At 38.1% G+C, this 17,430-nt stretch overlaps 1 protein-coding gene across 4 annotated transcripts in view; it reads left to right on the top strand.

The window, feature by feature from the left end:
• Calcrl (calcitonin receptor like receptor) overlaps positions 1 to 8,188 on the top strand; it is a 100,829-nt gene extending 92,641 nt beyond the window's left edge. For all 4 annotated transcript variants that reach the window (XM_052724951.1, XM_052724948.1, XM_052724949.1 and 1 more), the window contains one exon: positions 1,274 to 8,188. In XM_052724951.1, coding sequence (XP_052580911.1) covers positions 1,274 to 1,498 — 225 coding nt within the window. In that variant the 3' untranslated portion in view covers positions 1,499 to 8,188. The remainder of the gene's footprint in view (positions 1 to 1,273) is intronic.
• The last annotated feature ends 9,242 nt before the right edge of the window (positions 8,189 to 17,430 follow it).

Here is a 17,430-nt window from a genome sequence, read left to right as displayed (position 1 = left end):
TCATTACAGTTATAATTTGCTTGCATTTTTAAAGATATTACATGCATAAACATTACTAAGCTACTTTAATTTAAATATCTTATTTGTTGATTTACAATTACTAAACCACAGGAGAAGCAAATGCAATTTTATTCAAAATAAATACGTACATTATCCTGTAATTCTTTTATTACCACAATAGTTACAGGAATATACATTAGCTTTTGTTATCAGATACAAAAGAATTGTCCTGAAAGTCCAAAAGTTGCTGAACTTCTTAATAATATATTGTATAACTGAGCTTATAGTATTTTACTTATATAGTGTTTGAATTACAAAGAAATTAAATGAACATGTCTGTAATTAATTTTGAATTATGTTTAAGAAATGGATGCCTACATATTTGACCATCACTTTTCCTTTAATACTAAAACATGAAATAAGACAGGAAAACTTTGTTTTCATCTTAAGTAATAGCATATAAGAGACTTGAAAGTACCCCCAAAGCTTCCTATAGATCAGTATTGCTTGTAGAATGTTTAGAGTTTGAAGAGGGAACAAGAAAAGAAATAGGACAGACTTTATAAAATATTTAATATAGATTTTACATGAATATGTTGAACAGAAAGTTAATTATGTATCCTTAACATCTGAGGATGTTAAGAGTATATGGATTGCTGCAAAATTTTTTAGATGCTTAGATTCCTGGGGAGAGGCACATAAATGTAGGTGGAGTTTTCTTGTGCCACAGATGCTTCCAAATAATCACCCAGAAACTTAATATTAATTGTAAATGTTGGCTGATAGCTCAGCCTTGTTACTAACTCTTACATTTAAATTAACTCATATTTCTTATCCATGCTTCGCCACATGGCTTGGTACCTTTTCTCAGTACAGCACACCCATCTCGTTTCTCTCTGCATCTCCTTCCTTCTTCTTCCCAGTCCTTACTCTGGTTGTCCCACCTATACTTCCTGCATGGTTACCTGCCAATCAGCTTTTTATTGACCAGGAGAGCAACACATTTTCACAGTGTACAGGATTATCCCACAGCACATTAAAAACTAGCCAAAAATCAAATGACAGTCTGGGAAAAACTATTCAAACAATGAACACTTGGGCAAACATATATCGTGCCATAGAGCAAATATTTCATGACCTAGAAGTGATCAGCCTCTAGGTTGCAGAGGCTGACCTGATAGTATAAAGGTGATGGCATCTGTGCTTCGAATAGAACATTTTCAAATCACCTAATGGGTTGTTCTTGCTCTTTCTGTTTCTTGTTGATTGATAGGTTCAAGCAATTCTGAGAAGAAATTGGAACCAATATAAGATCCAATTTGGAAATGGCTTTTCCCACTCTGATGCTCTCCGCAGTGCATCCTACACAGTGTCAACAATCAGTGATGTCCCAGGGTACAGTCACGACTGTCCCACTGAACACTTAAATGGAAAAAGCATCCAGGATATTGAAAGTGTTGCCTTAAAACCAGAAAAAATGTATGATCTAGTCATGTGAAAATAGAGAGCTCTCACCTGTTTCGTGCCACTTGAACCTATGGTTTTAAAGCCAGAAGATTTAATAGTAAATGAATTTCTTGAATGCCACAAAGAAAGTCCTCAAGTGAAATGAGACTTGTGTTGATAAATTTAACAACCCTCTCTCTATGGGGGGGAAAAGCCTCAACTGATGATGTTGGCCAGTAAATACTCCCACTGTGACTGATTTCAAGTTACCAACCTGACGTCACTGAATGTGGAATTGGAAAGAAGATAAGCACAATCAACTCTGACATGCCTCGGAACCCACACAACACAGCGGCACTCAACCCGTGGGTGACTGTGCACCTTCACACCCACACCAGCCAGAGCTCTGCTCTTTCCACCTGAGGAAACCTCACTCAATCTTTCAGACATGAGAAGACATTTTGATTTTTTGTTTGTTGTAAATCTCTTTGTCCTGTTGTCATTTGGTGGCAGTGAACAGTTTGCCCAGAAAAGACTCCAACCCTCTTTAGAATGCCTCCAATGGACTGTCATCTCATATTCTTTAAGAAAAGCGACTGAGCAGAATTCCTATGGGTTTCTCAGTTGCTGCCACATATGGTTGTATCCTGTGGCAATCCGTTTTGACACTTGGTGAGCAAATTCTACAGTTTGCAATCATTTTCTGAATCACTAGGGAAATACATCGGTGGAAGCTGCAAACACTTTGCCAGCTACTTAAAAAAAAATCTTATTGCAGGCATAGGAGGAAATCAGTTTTCCTGAATCTGTAAATAGAAACTCTGGCCTTGCCTTTCCATTTCTACTGTGTAGACAAGTGATCAATCATTTTACATGAAGAGAATCAATGAAGGATTTCTTTTTATCTTCTAAACCTGAGAGAGAGAGAGAGAGAGAGAGAGAGAGAGAGAGAGAGAGAGAGAGAGGAGATTGCTGTGAAAATGAACCTGTAAATACTCTGCCATTTTATTTTATTGTTTCAGTTCAAAACACAAGCTAGGTAACATTTAAAGCAGATAGATAATGTAGCATCATATGCAACTTAGTAGCTGATACTGTATCTGGGCTGATTCTATGGTGAAATAGAGTCCTGAATTCTATATTTGGTAAATATTTTAAGGACAACCAGATACCAGCATCAGTAGTTTCAGAACCAAGAACAAACCCTAGAAATAGCAGTGATAAGATATGAAATATTTATTTAAAAATGCAAAGCCATAATTTCACAAACACATTATCTTTGGTGTGCTGACATATTTCTTCTTTGATGTTGGTGACAACTCACTGAAATCAGGAAATTTTTAACAACTACAGCAAGAAAAGCTAGTCTGCTACATGTGTAGACTTTAATTCACTAAAATGTAACTTTACTATTACTAGATGAAGACATATGGTTTTGAAAAAGACCCAGGTTATCTTTTAAATGAACCATAGAGGAATTTTATCTATATAATATACTGTTTCAGTATTTCAGTAAACTACTATGGTGATAATCCAAGTCAGGGAAAGCCTTGAACTTATTGAGGAAGAACTGTCAGGTATTTAGATAAGAATTAAATTAAGACAGAAGAAAGCTTTGTTCATGAGGTAAAGCGACATCTAAATGGATTTAATTTTTCTAATATTACTTTGTTCTGGGCTTTCTGAAGAACAAGATTGACTTGAGTTAGTACAAGTCAGTTTGGCGAAAGTCATATATGTGTGTTTTGAAGTATGTTAGTCAGGTTACAATGGATGAAAGTAAGGATTTAGTCATCACTAATAGTGTCTTATGCTGCAATAGTTGTTTAAAATCATCAAGGAAAATAATTCAAATTATCAAGAACTGACATGTTAGATGATCTGTTATACAGATTTGTAATTTACCTATACAGGAAACGGTGTTACTAAAGTAGTTTCAATTTTGTGGATTTCATAGCAAGCCAGCATTAAGAAGGAATGCAGATTGTTCTGAACTTTCAGTTGCCAAAACTGTATAAAACTTCCTCTTACTACATTCAAATGTTAGCTATTTATTATTCAGAGGCCTAGATTCATATTTTTGCTGACAGTGTTCACGTAGTTCTGCATTCTTCCAGTCAAGTATTAACGATAAACGATAGTACAGAATGCCGAGTTACTAGAGAACAAGTTTAAAAGGTATAATTTTCAGTTTTATTATTCTTTTATCATATTGAGTGTCGTTGAGATTTCTTTAATGCCAGCATCCACTGTGGTGTAATCCTCAGCTACACCAGTCTGAGATCAGTCAGTATTAGTTCTGCAATGCTATTTTTGAAACTAGACTTCTTGAAAGCTGAAGCGCCGCTGAAAACTTTCTGTATTGCTTGCAGAAGAAAAAAAATCTGACAGTTTCATAAGAAAACTTCTCTGGTGCCTAGAAACTAATTTGGAGAATTTCTAGCGTTTTGAAAGTTAGATCTATCATTTTCTACAATTATTTGTTAAAGTCATGGCTGACATTTTTAGAAGTGACTTTGTATTTTTTTTTTAACTGATAAATCATCCATCCTGGAGTTTTGTGTTTGTTTAAATATAACAAACTGTATAGAGCTTAATAGTACTCACAGTGTTGTACTACTCACTGCTTAGATGTTTTAATGTGAATGTTGTAATTTCCTTTGTGTTTTAATTTGCTCACAGAAACATTATTCAAGATGTTCCAGTCACTTAAAAGAACTTATGCTATATCTACTTAAAAATCTCTATTTAGATTTTATGAGAGTATTAAAGTTGCAAGTTAACATTGATGTTCACTCATCTTCATTGGAGTACAGAGTAATTGAATTTCTCACAAAATTTTTGCAACAGTTAATGAAATATTTTGCCAAATAAATGGTGATTTTTTAGTCCTCTCTTTAAAGACTTCAATAAACTAGTAAGTGAATTTAATAAATTAATTAAAAAATACGAATTTGTTTTCTATGCTAAGACTCTAACACGCACAGGTTCTTATGCTATAATAAAAGGAAATTTCCTCTCATAGGAATGTTTTTAGGGAATTTTTCTCCTTTCTGCACTATATTTCAGTGTGTGGGTTTGTGTTAAATACTAGAAATAAAATAATGAAATTTTTTTTAAAAAAAGAGAAAACAAGGTCATAACCTCATACAAATAAGAACTTAAATGTGTCAAAGTGTAGCTGGAGTTTTCCTGCCTGGCCCACAGTCAGGACAAATCTTTCTCACCTGCCAGTCCCACAGCCGCTCAGACCCGACCAAGTAAACACAGAGACTTATATTGGTTACAAACTGTATGGCCGTGGCAGGCTTCTTGCTAACTGTTCTTACAGCTTAAATTAATCCATTTCTATTAGTCTGTACCTTGCCACATGGCTCGTGGCTTACCGGCATCTTCACATGCTGTTTCTCATCGTGGTGGCTGGCAGTGTCTCTCTGACTCAGCCTTCCACTTCCCAGCTTTATTCTCCTCCTTGTCCTGCCTACACTTCCTGCCTAGCCAATGGCCAATCAGTGTTTTATTTATTGACTAATTAGCAACACATTTGTCATACAGAACATCCCACAGCATCAAAGATTTTGTTTAACTCAATCACTAATGATGGAACCAGTAATATGTCATAATTATTCAAAGGAGAATTTAAAACACCATATGTGCTTGAGAATATAAAAATATAAGCAAATATACAAAATATTGTGTTTAAGAATGCTAATCAAATGTATTTACTGATAAAAGTAAGCAAAACTGTAAATACTACACACCCAGAAGAGATAGGCATTAAAATATTATGCTAATACTGATATAGAATTAAAAATAACACAAGGCTCACATAAAGGAAAATGCTTACATTTAGCAAAATTACTCCCATAGTATTTTGAACTATTCAGTTGGAAAAGGTTAAAATATAACAGAACCAACTAGGCAGATCACATACTGCTCAACCCATTTTGAAACTATTACCTCTGAAGTTAATCATTTGTAAAAATAAATCTCTGAGTGTGATGCCTAATAACAAATGCTAATGCATACACAAAGTGAAGTTAACATTGTTATAGCTGAGATTATATTATTACATTATAAAACATATTTAAGTCTACCAACTGTTCCAAACATACACTATTCCGGAAGCACACTGGGGATGTTAGAGTATGAGATGAAATTCCTCCAGACAGATTCTACCATTTACATGGTATCTGACAATCTAATATGTTACAGTTATGCTTTAATTAAAAAATTTAATCAGTACACACAGTGATAGGTTTAATTTTCAAATAAAATTTTGATTCTCCTCCCCCGTATCCTTACCCACATTCCTGCCTTACCCCACCCCTTGTACCCTTCTAGCTTCCTTTCTGCTCTCACGTCACAATTGTCCCCCTTCCTGGACACTCTTTTTCCTCTCCCAACTTCCTTGTTAGTGTCTTAGTCTATAGACACACTCACACCTATTTATGCACACACAGGTAGACATTAAAAGCTAAGATTTGTGTATAAAAGAGATTATGTAGTTTTGTTTATGATCTTGGTTACCTACTCGATGTAATACTTTCCAGGTCCATCAATCTCCTTTCATTATTTTTCTTTTCCTTACAGCAGAATAAAAATTCAGTCGTGCATATATACTACATTTTCTTCGTTCACTTATCTATCGGTGGACATCTAGGTTGGTTCCATTTCCTTGCTTACAAATAATGTGTTAAGGAACATGGAAGCATGAGTTCCTCTGTGATAAGATATAGAGCCTTCTGGCTATGTATCAGGAGTGATATAGCTGGATCATGGGGACTTTCTGTATTTAATGATTGAAGAGTAATCCACACTGAGTTTCACAATGCTGTACTATGACAGTGCACTCCCATGACAGGAACAGTTCCGTGTAAGCAGGAAAATCTTTGCACGATGTTGCTTTGTTTTGAATCTACAGAAACTACAATTCAAATTACACGAACAAATTTACAACGTGGTTTACAGCAGATGCAGCTATTAAAAAAGTTGTTGAATTAAATCTGGTTTCATCTCTCTTATAATTACAAAATGAAATGGTTTATGTTCCAACTGGAGAGCATTTCAAAATCCCTCAGTTGACCAGAAACAACCCCTCCCTTGGATCAAAATTAACATGCTAGTTTCCAAAAGTTTTGTAAACATTTACCTCAGCTTACAGCATGCAGGAGCAAAGGGTGGAAACAAACATCGAAGGCCTAGTCACTTGTGTCTCATTTTGTCCCATGGGGAGCATGTGCACTACTTGTATATGTGTGGTCCTGAGTTTCCATCTGCTGAGTGCCAAGAGCTCCAGAAGCTGCGTGCTTCTGGCTGCACATCCAGGCTACCAAAGGAATATATACTCAGTGAACAAAGAATTCATTGCCACCCAGGAACCCAGGGATTCCCTTCTTTTTCTTTGCTCTGCTTCCTTTTTTTGTTGTTTTTCTTTATGCACATCATCATCATCATCATTTTATTTTTGTTACAAAATACAATGCCTGGTGATCCAGGTCTATATGCTCTGGTCATTTTTATAGACTGCAGTTTGTTTATGTTCTGTAATTGACACATGCTCCTTAAATTCAGGCTAACATATATTCTAGTTTGTTTAAGAATTTAGATGTGTTTTCTTTCAGCCCTGACATCTGTCCTGGTTCAGCATTTGTAGTTCTAGCATTAGAACCATGGTAAGAAAAATGGAGAGAGGCTTTGGCTTTGTTTTTGCATTTACTATTCTCAACTTTGGGCTTGCTTTGGCTTGGTATTTCTTCCTGTGATGAGAAGTGATCAGAATCAAGGAAACAGGTCTCCCTAGAGCATAAGTCTGAACTTGTGAGCATATCCTAGACCACTAGACTCCAAATGTTCCAACCCAGTGGCTTTTGCTCATAGAGATATGATATGAAGTTTTAGCTGAAATTTCCTTCCTGCTGATGGGTCATACATCTTCTCTGACAACGCTTAGTTTTCAGGAATGACCTGAGAATGAGCAAAGGGACTTTCCAAAGGCCAGAGGGCAGCTTATTCCCGAACTAGCATACTTATGTACAATTCTCCAAGGATTTTGAACTTTCTAAGAATTCTAAATTTGAAACTAATTTTCCTGGGTGTTAAAATTATTTGCAAAGGGGAAAATAGGAACTTATTGAATTGCCTTGTAGTTTTATTTACATGCTTGACACATAATATGTATGTAATACGTAGGCTTATATTTAGACTCTTGCCTGAGATATCAATACTAAGGAAGAGCCTTAGTACATATGTTAGATAATAGTAACTTGGTTTTCACAAAGCATATGTATTCCCATACTTACTTCTACTAATCCTTTGTCCCAAGTTGAAAAGAATATTAAATAGTTAAATATTCTCTTATTTAAGTCATAGGTTTTTCCATGCTGCTAATATATATTGAATTATATAATATATTAATTATAATAATATATGTTACATATATTAAACCTGACATGTTGTTTTCAATGGGTCAAACATAATAATTCTTAGTGGTAATATCAAACCAGCTACTATTTTACTATTTTATCATTCTGTTGTTCAAATATTATACCCATGAATCTTGATGAAGTCTTTAAAGTAACTAATTACATGTGATTTGTTAAATAAAATTACAAGAGAGTCCCTGCAGAAATCATGAGTTTCTTCCATGGTCGCATTTTAAAGTGTAGCTACACTGCTCTTTCAATGATCATTTCAGATTCTTTTCTCACATGGAAACAATAAATATATGTTTCACTCTTAAGCTTTAAATTAAATGTTGACGTTTATATGTCCTATTTTTTTAATTACCTGGAAGAAGATTTGCCTTACCCAAAGTATAAATGATCCTTCACTTTCCTGTTCAGTAGCTGTGTAAGACTTTTCCTCTCTGCCTTTACCCTACTATCCACAGGTGGGTATCACACATGACTTACAAAAGCAGATGTAAAATTCAACTCTTTCTCTTATGAAAATGCATTCAGGTTTGTTACACATTAGATGGTTTGCCTTGGCTTCCACCTTTCTTAAATTGGCCTTCACATATCTGTCTCCTGCAGCAAACACTAATGGAAAGCTCTCAGCATACTATATAACATAAACAAATGGGTTGATTCCTGCTAGAACTGATTTTTCAGACACTCAGAAGGTCCCCTGAGGTCTCCCTGGAGCACAGTCTGGTTGCTGTTCACCTCATCACGGTTGGTTTCTGGCTCCCTTACAGCTGTGTCATCTTCAAATGCTGGTTATCCTCTCCTGTATCCTCACCATTCAGCCCTTGTGTTACCTCCTTCCTTGGCTTATACTGCCGGTTTCACGTGATGAGAGCTTCACAGACAGTACACAGTAGGTACTTAATAAAGAGCTGTTTTTTTTTTCTCATCTAGCAAAACTCTATCTGAATCTGTAGAGGAAATGCAATCCTTAAGTGGTAACTAATAGTGAGCTTTTGAAGGCCTTAGTTCATGTTACACTGTCACCAAATTATTAAGTTAAGACTAGCTAGTGCTCACTTCAGGTTCTAATCAGTACATACAGACAAGAGAAAAAATAGAAGAAAATATAATAAAGGGCTCTGAAGGACTTCTTACTTCCCCCTTAGTAAACAGAGTTTGAAGAAAGTATCTGAAAAACAAAAGGATCTGGAAGAATAAAACTGTGGTTTTAAAATAGCTTCTGGAAGAAGGAATTGACAAAAGGTAGGAAAAAAAACCTGCTACTATACAAAGCCACAAAGTATGGGCACATCCCTTTCCTCACAGTCTATTCTCCCTTTGCTTTTGTGTTGAAAGTAATGCATCCCTTTCTACTTTGTTATTTCCTGTTTGAAGAGTCTGTCCACAGTAACTGAAACGGAAAGAAACCCTTTTCTGTCCCATTCACTCATCTGATACTACCATTCAGCTATCACATATGGCAGCCAGGTCTGCTTGGCTCCTTGTCTCTTTGGAGCTATAGCCAGCAAGGTCAGAGTGCAGAACCAGAATCTGGAACAGGGTGGAAGTAATGGCCCTGAACTGCCCTCTGATCTTGATGTGTTTTTGTGATCTTGAACTCTCTGTTTCCTCAAATGGGGGTTGGTTGTAACAATCAAAAGGAATGTCTTGAAATACGCCATTTCTGAGAGGTTCTAAGGAATTCAGAGGTATTGACGGATGCATAAATCAACAAGCAAAGATTTGCACATCACATAGAGATTTAAAACTAGAGTGAATAAGACTTTGTTTTTTTTTAAATTAAGAATTTTTTTATTCATTTTACATACCAATCACAGATCCCCCTCTTCTCTCCTCCTGCCCCTCTAGCCTTCCCCCCAAGCCCCCATTCCCTCCTACAAGAAGGTAAGGCCTCCCATGGGGAGTCAGCAGAGCCTGGTACACTCAGTTGAGGCAGGTTCAAGCCCCTCCCTCTGCCTCAAGGCTGTGAAAGGTGTCCCACTGTAGGTAGTGGGCTCCAAAAAGCCAGCTCATGCACCAGGATTGGATCCTGATCCGACTGCCAGGGGGCCCCTTAAGCAGATCAAGCTACACAACTGTCTCGATTATACAGAGGGCCTAGTCCAGTCCCGTGGAGGCTCCACAGGTGTTGGTCTAAATTTCATGAGTTCCCACTAGTTTGGTTTGGTTGTCTCTGTAGGTTTCCCCATACACCTGCCCAAATATGTTCATAGCAGCATTATTCGTAAGAGCCAGAACCTGGAAACAACCTAGAGGCCATTCAACCAAAGAATGGATTAAGAAAATGTGGTACATATACACAATGGAATACTACTCAGCAGTAAAACAATGACATCATGGATTTTGCAGGCAAATGGATGGAACTAGAAAATATCATCCTGAGTGAGGTAACCCAGACTCAGAAGGACAAGCATGGCATGTACTCATTCATAAGTGGATGCTAGATGTGAGGGAAGGGATGGCCAGACTGCAACCCACAGCTCCAGAGAAACTAGCAAACCAGGACGACCCAAAGAGGAACACACGGATCATCCTGGAAAGGGGAAATAGATGAGATCTCCATGAGTAAACTGGGGATGAGGTGGGCAATGGAGGGTAGGGGATGGGGGATGAGAACATAAGGGAATGGGATGATTGAGTTGGAGCAGGGAAGGAGTAGGAGAACAATGAAAGAGATACCATGATAGAGGGAGACTTCATGGGGATAGGGAGAAACCAGGTGCTAGGGAAATTCCCAGGAATCCATAAGGATGACTCCAGCTTAGACTGGGAGCGAGTGCCTGAACTTGCCTACCCCAGTGATCAGATCTGTGAATACCCTAACTGTCATCACAGAGCCTTTCTCCAGTAACTGATGGAAGCAGATGCAGAGACCTAGAGTCAAACACCAGGCCAAGCTCCAGGAGTACAGTTGAAGAAGGAGAATAAGACTTTGAAAATGGATGCAGGAGACTGTAGGACTGCTAGTGATTTCCAATGAAGTGCTTAATCAGCTGTGATATAACTCTCATAGGTACCCCACAGTGAGGGAGGTGCCCCCAGGGCCGGGGAGAACAGTTCATTCTGTTTCTTCCAGAAAACACTTGATTCACATCCTGCCTCTTCTGTTGTATCAGAGTGAATCACATTTATCAGATTGCAAGAGAAGCATCTTTTACATGGGCTAAAAACTATGTTTCTTGAGAAGGTACCCCCACCCCATAGGGACTAATAGATAGAAACCAGAGTCCATGAACTTGGATGCAAAGAAAACTCACACTGCTGTTTTCCTTTAACTGGTTAAAATTTAGGATTTCTTCCCAGTGAGTGTAGTCATAAACTCATCAACTGCAGTTGTATTAGTATTGGTTAATTTATCATTTGTACAATCACAGACGCGGTGCTGTTAGAGTGATCACAGACATCCATCCAGAAAACTTTTGACCATCAGCATGTCAAAACAATGGCAGTCATTAAACTGGTCCATGTAACTGTGTTACAAAGGAGCAGGGATGGTGTTGTAACAAATTGGTTCTTCATGTAACTGTGTTACAAAGGAGCAGGGATGGTGTTGTAGCAAATTAGTTCTTACTATTTCAATATAACTTATTTGCTATTTTGGTCATATAAAAATAGGATCCTGGCAAAAGGATCCCACACTGCCAAAGAGGAGGGATCAAGATAAGAAAACAGTGAAGAGCCTCAGTTCAGAAGAGCAATAAGGTTGGCCAGCAGGAGCATGCCTCAGAATTTCCCAGACAACTTGGTAGGAAACCGACTGCTGATTTTGTCAGTCTAGGTAAACCTGAGAACTTGGAGTTAGAAAGTTCTCAGATGCCATTAGTGTACCTGATCCAGTTATATCTTGAATGCTATTGCAACAGCGTTGCTCAAAAGAATAAGCAAGACCTGGAGTTGTTTCACTGTTATTGTCATCTAAATAAGGGTTAATGAGGCAAGATTTGGAGATTATACATATACAAGAATGCTAAAATTGCTTACAGTTTCTAAGGGGGCAAGAAATTTGCAGAGAGGCCCACGCCTTGAGAGGCTGGTCTCTTCTCATAACAATATAAATAAATAGAAATAGTAGCAAATTTATAAAGAATAAACATATTTTACATCAATCCAGGACATAAATATAGAAGGAGTTAGGATAGCCTATTTAAGGAGTCAATCCAGAGGAAATAAGGCACTGTCTCTAAGTGTACTGTGCATGTGAAGTCTCATTTCTGACTGATGGGTGATCCATTGTGACATCAGAGATCCATTCTATTCCTCTTGTTCTTATCAGGGACACCAGAAACCTATCTAAGGTAGAAAAATCTTGAGTTCCATCATGTAAATATTAATGTAAACTGATGAACAGTGAACTTATCTTTACATCTATACTCAATATCAATTCTGAAGTTTGTTTTCCCACTCATAATTCAGTTAGTTCTGCTTCAAATTGGATTCGTCTTTCTTTGCCTCTTGGGCATATCTATTTCTTCTTGGCCCAAAGTATATGAGAAAATCATGTGGTGATAAACTCTTGACTTATAGTTTATTTCCCTCCAGTGCCTGGATTTTTTTTTTTTTTTTTTGGTTTTTTGAGACAGGGTTTCTCTGTGTAGCTTTGCGCCTTTTCCTGGATCTCGCTCTGTAGACCAGGCTGGCCTCGAACTCACAAAGATCCACCTGCCTCTGCCTCCCGAGTGCTGGGATTAAAGGCATGCACCACCACCACCCGGCTGGATTTTTAATTAGCATTAGTTCCTGAATTATGGTGTTGAATGTTAATAGATTACATTATAAAATTATCAATATTTCCTAGAAAAAGAAAGAAACAAAACATGAAGGTGAAAGTAGAATAATTAGTGTGACAGAGAATCACTATATATGGTATTCTCTAATAAATTCTAGAAGTTCATATGCTGGTAAGAATTCTAGCATCATCCGGTTTTTCTGGATCAATGTGTACTTTTTTATGTAGCCATGCCATTTAAGCTTAGCTATATAATAAATGAAGAAGAAGCCTAGTGTGGTGATGCATGTCTATAAGCCAAGCACTCTGGAGGTTCACAAGTTCAAGTACAACCAGGGTAGTGTAAGACCACATCTCAAAAGGGGAATATTTGACTGAATGTAGAGAGCCCTAAAATAAGAAAAATATGAGGAGAAAGCATTAATATATTAGGTGAAAGGCAATTTGAATATGTAAAATATATTCTCAGGACACTGGGCAGCTGTTAGAGCAGTAGTTCTTAACCTTTCTAATGTTGTGACCCTTTAATACAGTTCTTCATGTGTGATGACCTCCAATCATAAAATTATTTTTGTTGCTTCTTCATAACTAATTTTACTACTGTTATGAATCATAATGTAAATACCTATGTTTTTTGATGGTCTTAGGAGACTGCTGTGAAAGGGACGTTCAATCCCCAAAGGGGTCACAACCCACAGGTTGAGAACTGCTGTGGTGGAGATCAGAGCATAGCTATGTTGCTAAATATATAGGAAAATCAACAATCAAAGTAGATTTAGAAAATTTAGGTAGGCCTTGACAAGTTTAACTACAGACATTTAGAACTGGAGAATCCTGAATACAAAACCACTTTGATTTCTCCAAGGATAATGCCTAAACCACCTCACTGTTAAGCCTGCCATTTGACTTGCTCGTGCATTTCTTAGGCAACAAAAACAGGAGCAGGCAATGACTGAACAGTCAGCCTGAGCTAAACTATGAAAAGGAAATGATGGTTTAGCTTTCCATTCTAGTACATCCAAAAAAAAAAAAAAACAAACCCTGGAAACTATAATGCTAGAGTGTGCACACCGTGTAAAACCTAATCCTCAACAATGGGAAGACCCAGAAGACACACCCTTCACTAATCCTATAAGATGCAAAATAGTGAGGTGTGGTGGTATTTTACTTGTACTGAAATGTGATTTTAATTGTGTTAATAAATAAAGTTGCCCGGGGGTCAGAGCTATCAGAGCCATAGCAAGTGAGTGGCGGTGGTGGCGCACGCCTTTAATCTCAATACCATAGAGGACCTGGAGGGCTGTACATACAGGCAATGACGAGGCAGTCACGTGTTTGGGTTTACAACCAATGAGAAGGCAGAACAGCTAGACTATATAAAGACACACACACACACACACACACAGGAAGTAGGTCCCTTTTGGAGAGCTCTCTTGGCTGAAGCAAGAAGGGTAAGGCTTTTAGTTCTGACATCTTGGCTTTCTTCTCTGAATCGGCTCTGTGTTTCTTATTTAGTAAGACGGTTGGTTACATCTACAGTGAGGGGGCACCAGTGAATCTGAGGAGCCTTGTTTTCGCCATTTTCCGTGTGTTAGAGGAAAATGGTTAGAGAAACTACTGTTCAGTTGGATGAATTAAATGGGCTTAATTGGGCCAGAAGGTAGCAGAGACCAGGTGGCAGCACTTTTGCCAAAGGCAAAGTGATCATAATTATCGTAATGGGCAGCAGAGATGAAGAAATGGCCATAATGGCCTGATCCGTAATAGTCAGCACAGGCAAAGTGCATTTATGGTGACATGACTCATATGGGCCTTTGGCACTTGCTAACCAGTCATTGTGTTTCCAGGCATGAAGTAGGTAAGAAGCCTACTGCATGGTCATTTGGTCTTATGAGAAGAAAAATCCTCAAACAAATAAAAGGAAGGCTATACTGGATTGTGGCAAAAGGGATTCTTGGCCTGTGTACCAATTTCCATACTTGAGCTAGTTTGCTGACCCAGAACCCCTGAATGAAGTGATGGCCAGGTTCCCCTGAAGAAGGACCTTGATAAAATACCTACAAGTTCTACTGTTAGCCTTTCTTCAGTCCTTCCCCAGAGGGACCTATGGCTTTTTACAAGAGTAACCATACACTGGGGGAAAGGAAACAGAATTTCCAGGGTCCACTGGTTTTGAACTGACGCTGATTCTGAGAGAACCCAAGAAACAATTCTTAAACTCCAGTTAAAGTAGAGACTTATACATTGTACTTTTGTATATAGTTTTTCTTTTGTTAGTTATAACCTTTTTCTTTTTTTTCCTTTTTATTAAAATAGAAAAGGGGAAAAAAAAAAAAAAAAAAAAAAGAAACAACACAAATGGGGGGGGGGCGTTGGGGGGAAGGTGAGGGGGACGGGAGGGGGGAGAACAAGGGAATCCGTGACCAATATGTAGAACTGAATTGTATTGAAAAATAAATTAAAATAAATTAAAAAAAAAAAAAAAAAAAAAAAAAAAAAAATAATAAATAAAAAGATAAGTACATAGATGGTAGAAAAAAACCTCCAAAATTACCATTGAATTCATTGTGTGTTAATTATCTACTACTGGGCATACAATATGCCCTTAAGTATGGTTTGTACTACTAATGAGACTTGGTAAGAGAATATAATTTCTTTTTCCTATGTGAAGAGTTGTAATTGGAGATGGCTTCTAGGTTAAGGATAGGGACTTGTGTCCAATTCCCCTCTTAGGCCCCATGTGGAACCCCATCTGGCTTAGATTTGTGCATGTCTTGTGTATGTTGTCATAGTCTCTACAAGTTCTTGTTTGCTTCAAAAAAAAAAAAAAAAAAAAAAAAAAAAAAAAAAAAAAAGTAGAGACTTATAGAGGTTGGATGATTAATGGAGTTTTGGCTGAAGTCTGACTCACAGTAGGTCCTGTAGGCCCCTGAACTCATCCTGTAGTTATTTCTCCAGTCCCAGAATGTTTAACTTATATGTATATACATGTGCACACACACACATATACATATACACACATGGTGATATTTTATTTGTACTGAAATGTGATTTTACTTCTATGTTAATAAATAAAGTTGCCTGGAGGTCAGAGCTAATAGCAAGCCATAGCAGAAGCTGGATGGTGGTGGTACACGCCTTTAATCCCAGCACTTGGGAGGCAGAGCTAGGCAGATCTTTGTGTGTTCAAAGATACAGCCAGCATGGAGACACATGCCTTTAATCTCAATACCAACCATAGAAGACCTGGAGGTCTGTATAAATGGGCAGTGATGAGGAGGTCATGTGGTTGGGTTTACAACCAATGAGAAGGCAGAACAGAAAGTCAATAAAAAGGACAGACACACAGGATATAGGTCTCTTGCGGAGGAGGACAACAGTGGCAGTGAAGGGTAAGGTTTTTAGCTCTTAGCTTTTGCTCTGACCTCTTGGGCTTTTTAACTTTGCAATTGGCTCTGTGTTTCTTATTTAACAAGATGGTTACATACACACACACACACACACACACACACACACACACACACACACACACATATATGTTGGCAGAATTCTCACATTCTTGGTTACTTGACCTGTGGAATGAGGGCTATTATGGTTGAAAAGGCTAAATGGAAGCTCTTAGAGTTGCCTCTGCCAAGGAAAATAGTGACTAAAAAACAGTATCACATCCCTGGAGGAATTGGAGAAATTAGTGCCACCATCAAGGACTTGAAAGATACAGGGGTGGTTGTTCCTACCACATCTCCTTTTAACTGTCTTCTCCTGCCCATCATGAGTTAATCCTAATGCTGACCCACCAAGTCATAAAGTAGGATGGGCACAGCAGCAATCTGTTATCAAATGGAAGTGGTATGTACATGATCAGGCCTGAGCAGGCCCTGAAGTCACAAGCAAGTCACATGAAAAAGTTTCCCAAATGCCTATGATTTCTATTCCCATTACAATGCCATCTGCTGCCAAGCATGCACCTATAGCCTCTTGGTATATATCTGATGATCAGCTGACTGAGGAAGAGAAGATTAAGGTCTTGTTTACCGATGGCTCTGCACGTAATAAAGGCACCACCTAGCAGTGGAAAGATGCAGCATTACAATCCTTTTCTGGGACAATGCCGAAAGACATGGGCGAAGAGAAATCTTCACAGTGGGCAGAGCTTTGGGTATGGTTATACATTTTGTTTGGAAGAAGAAATGGCCAGAAGTGCAATTGTTCATTGATTAATGGGCTGTAGCTAATGGATTGGCTGGATGTTCAAGGATTTGGGAAAAGCATGATTGGAAAATTGGTGAGAAAGTCATTTGAGGAAGAAGGATGTGAATAAACCTCTCTAAATGGGTGAAGGATGTGAAGTTACCTGTATCCCATGTAAATGCTTATCAGGTGACTTCAGCTGAGAATGAATTAATAATCAGGTAGATATAATGACCCATTCTGTGGACAGCTAACCTCTTTTCCCAGCCATTCCTGTCATTGTCCAATGGGCTCATGAGCAATGTTGCCATGGTGGCAAAGATGGAGGCGCTTCTTGGACTTGGAAACATGGACTTCCACTCACTAAGGCTGACCTAGATAAAGCTGCTGCTGAATGCCAACAGCAGGGACTGAAACTGAGCCTCAGATATGGAACCATTTCCTGGGGTGACCAGCCAGCAACCTGCTGGCAGTTTGACTACACTAGACCACTTCCATTGCAGAAAGAACAATACTTTGTCTTATTCTGGTTATGGATTTGCCTTTCTTGCATGTAGTGCTTCTGCCACAACCACCATACATGGACTTTCAGAATGTCTTATCCATCATCATGGTATTACACATGATATTGCT

The sequence above is a fragment of the Peromyscus californicus genome, unplaced genomic scaffold, assembly GCF_007827085.1.
Source record: "Peromyscus californicus insignis strain IS unplaced genomic scaffold, ASM782708v3 Scaffold_7__1_contigs__length_154581171, whole genome shotgun sequence".
Taxonomy (NCBI): Eukaryota; Metazoa; Chordata; class Mammalia; order Rodentia; family Cricetidae; genus Peromyscus; species Peromyscus californicus.
This window is presented reverse-complemented; position numbering and strand designations above follow the sequence as displayed.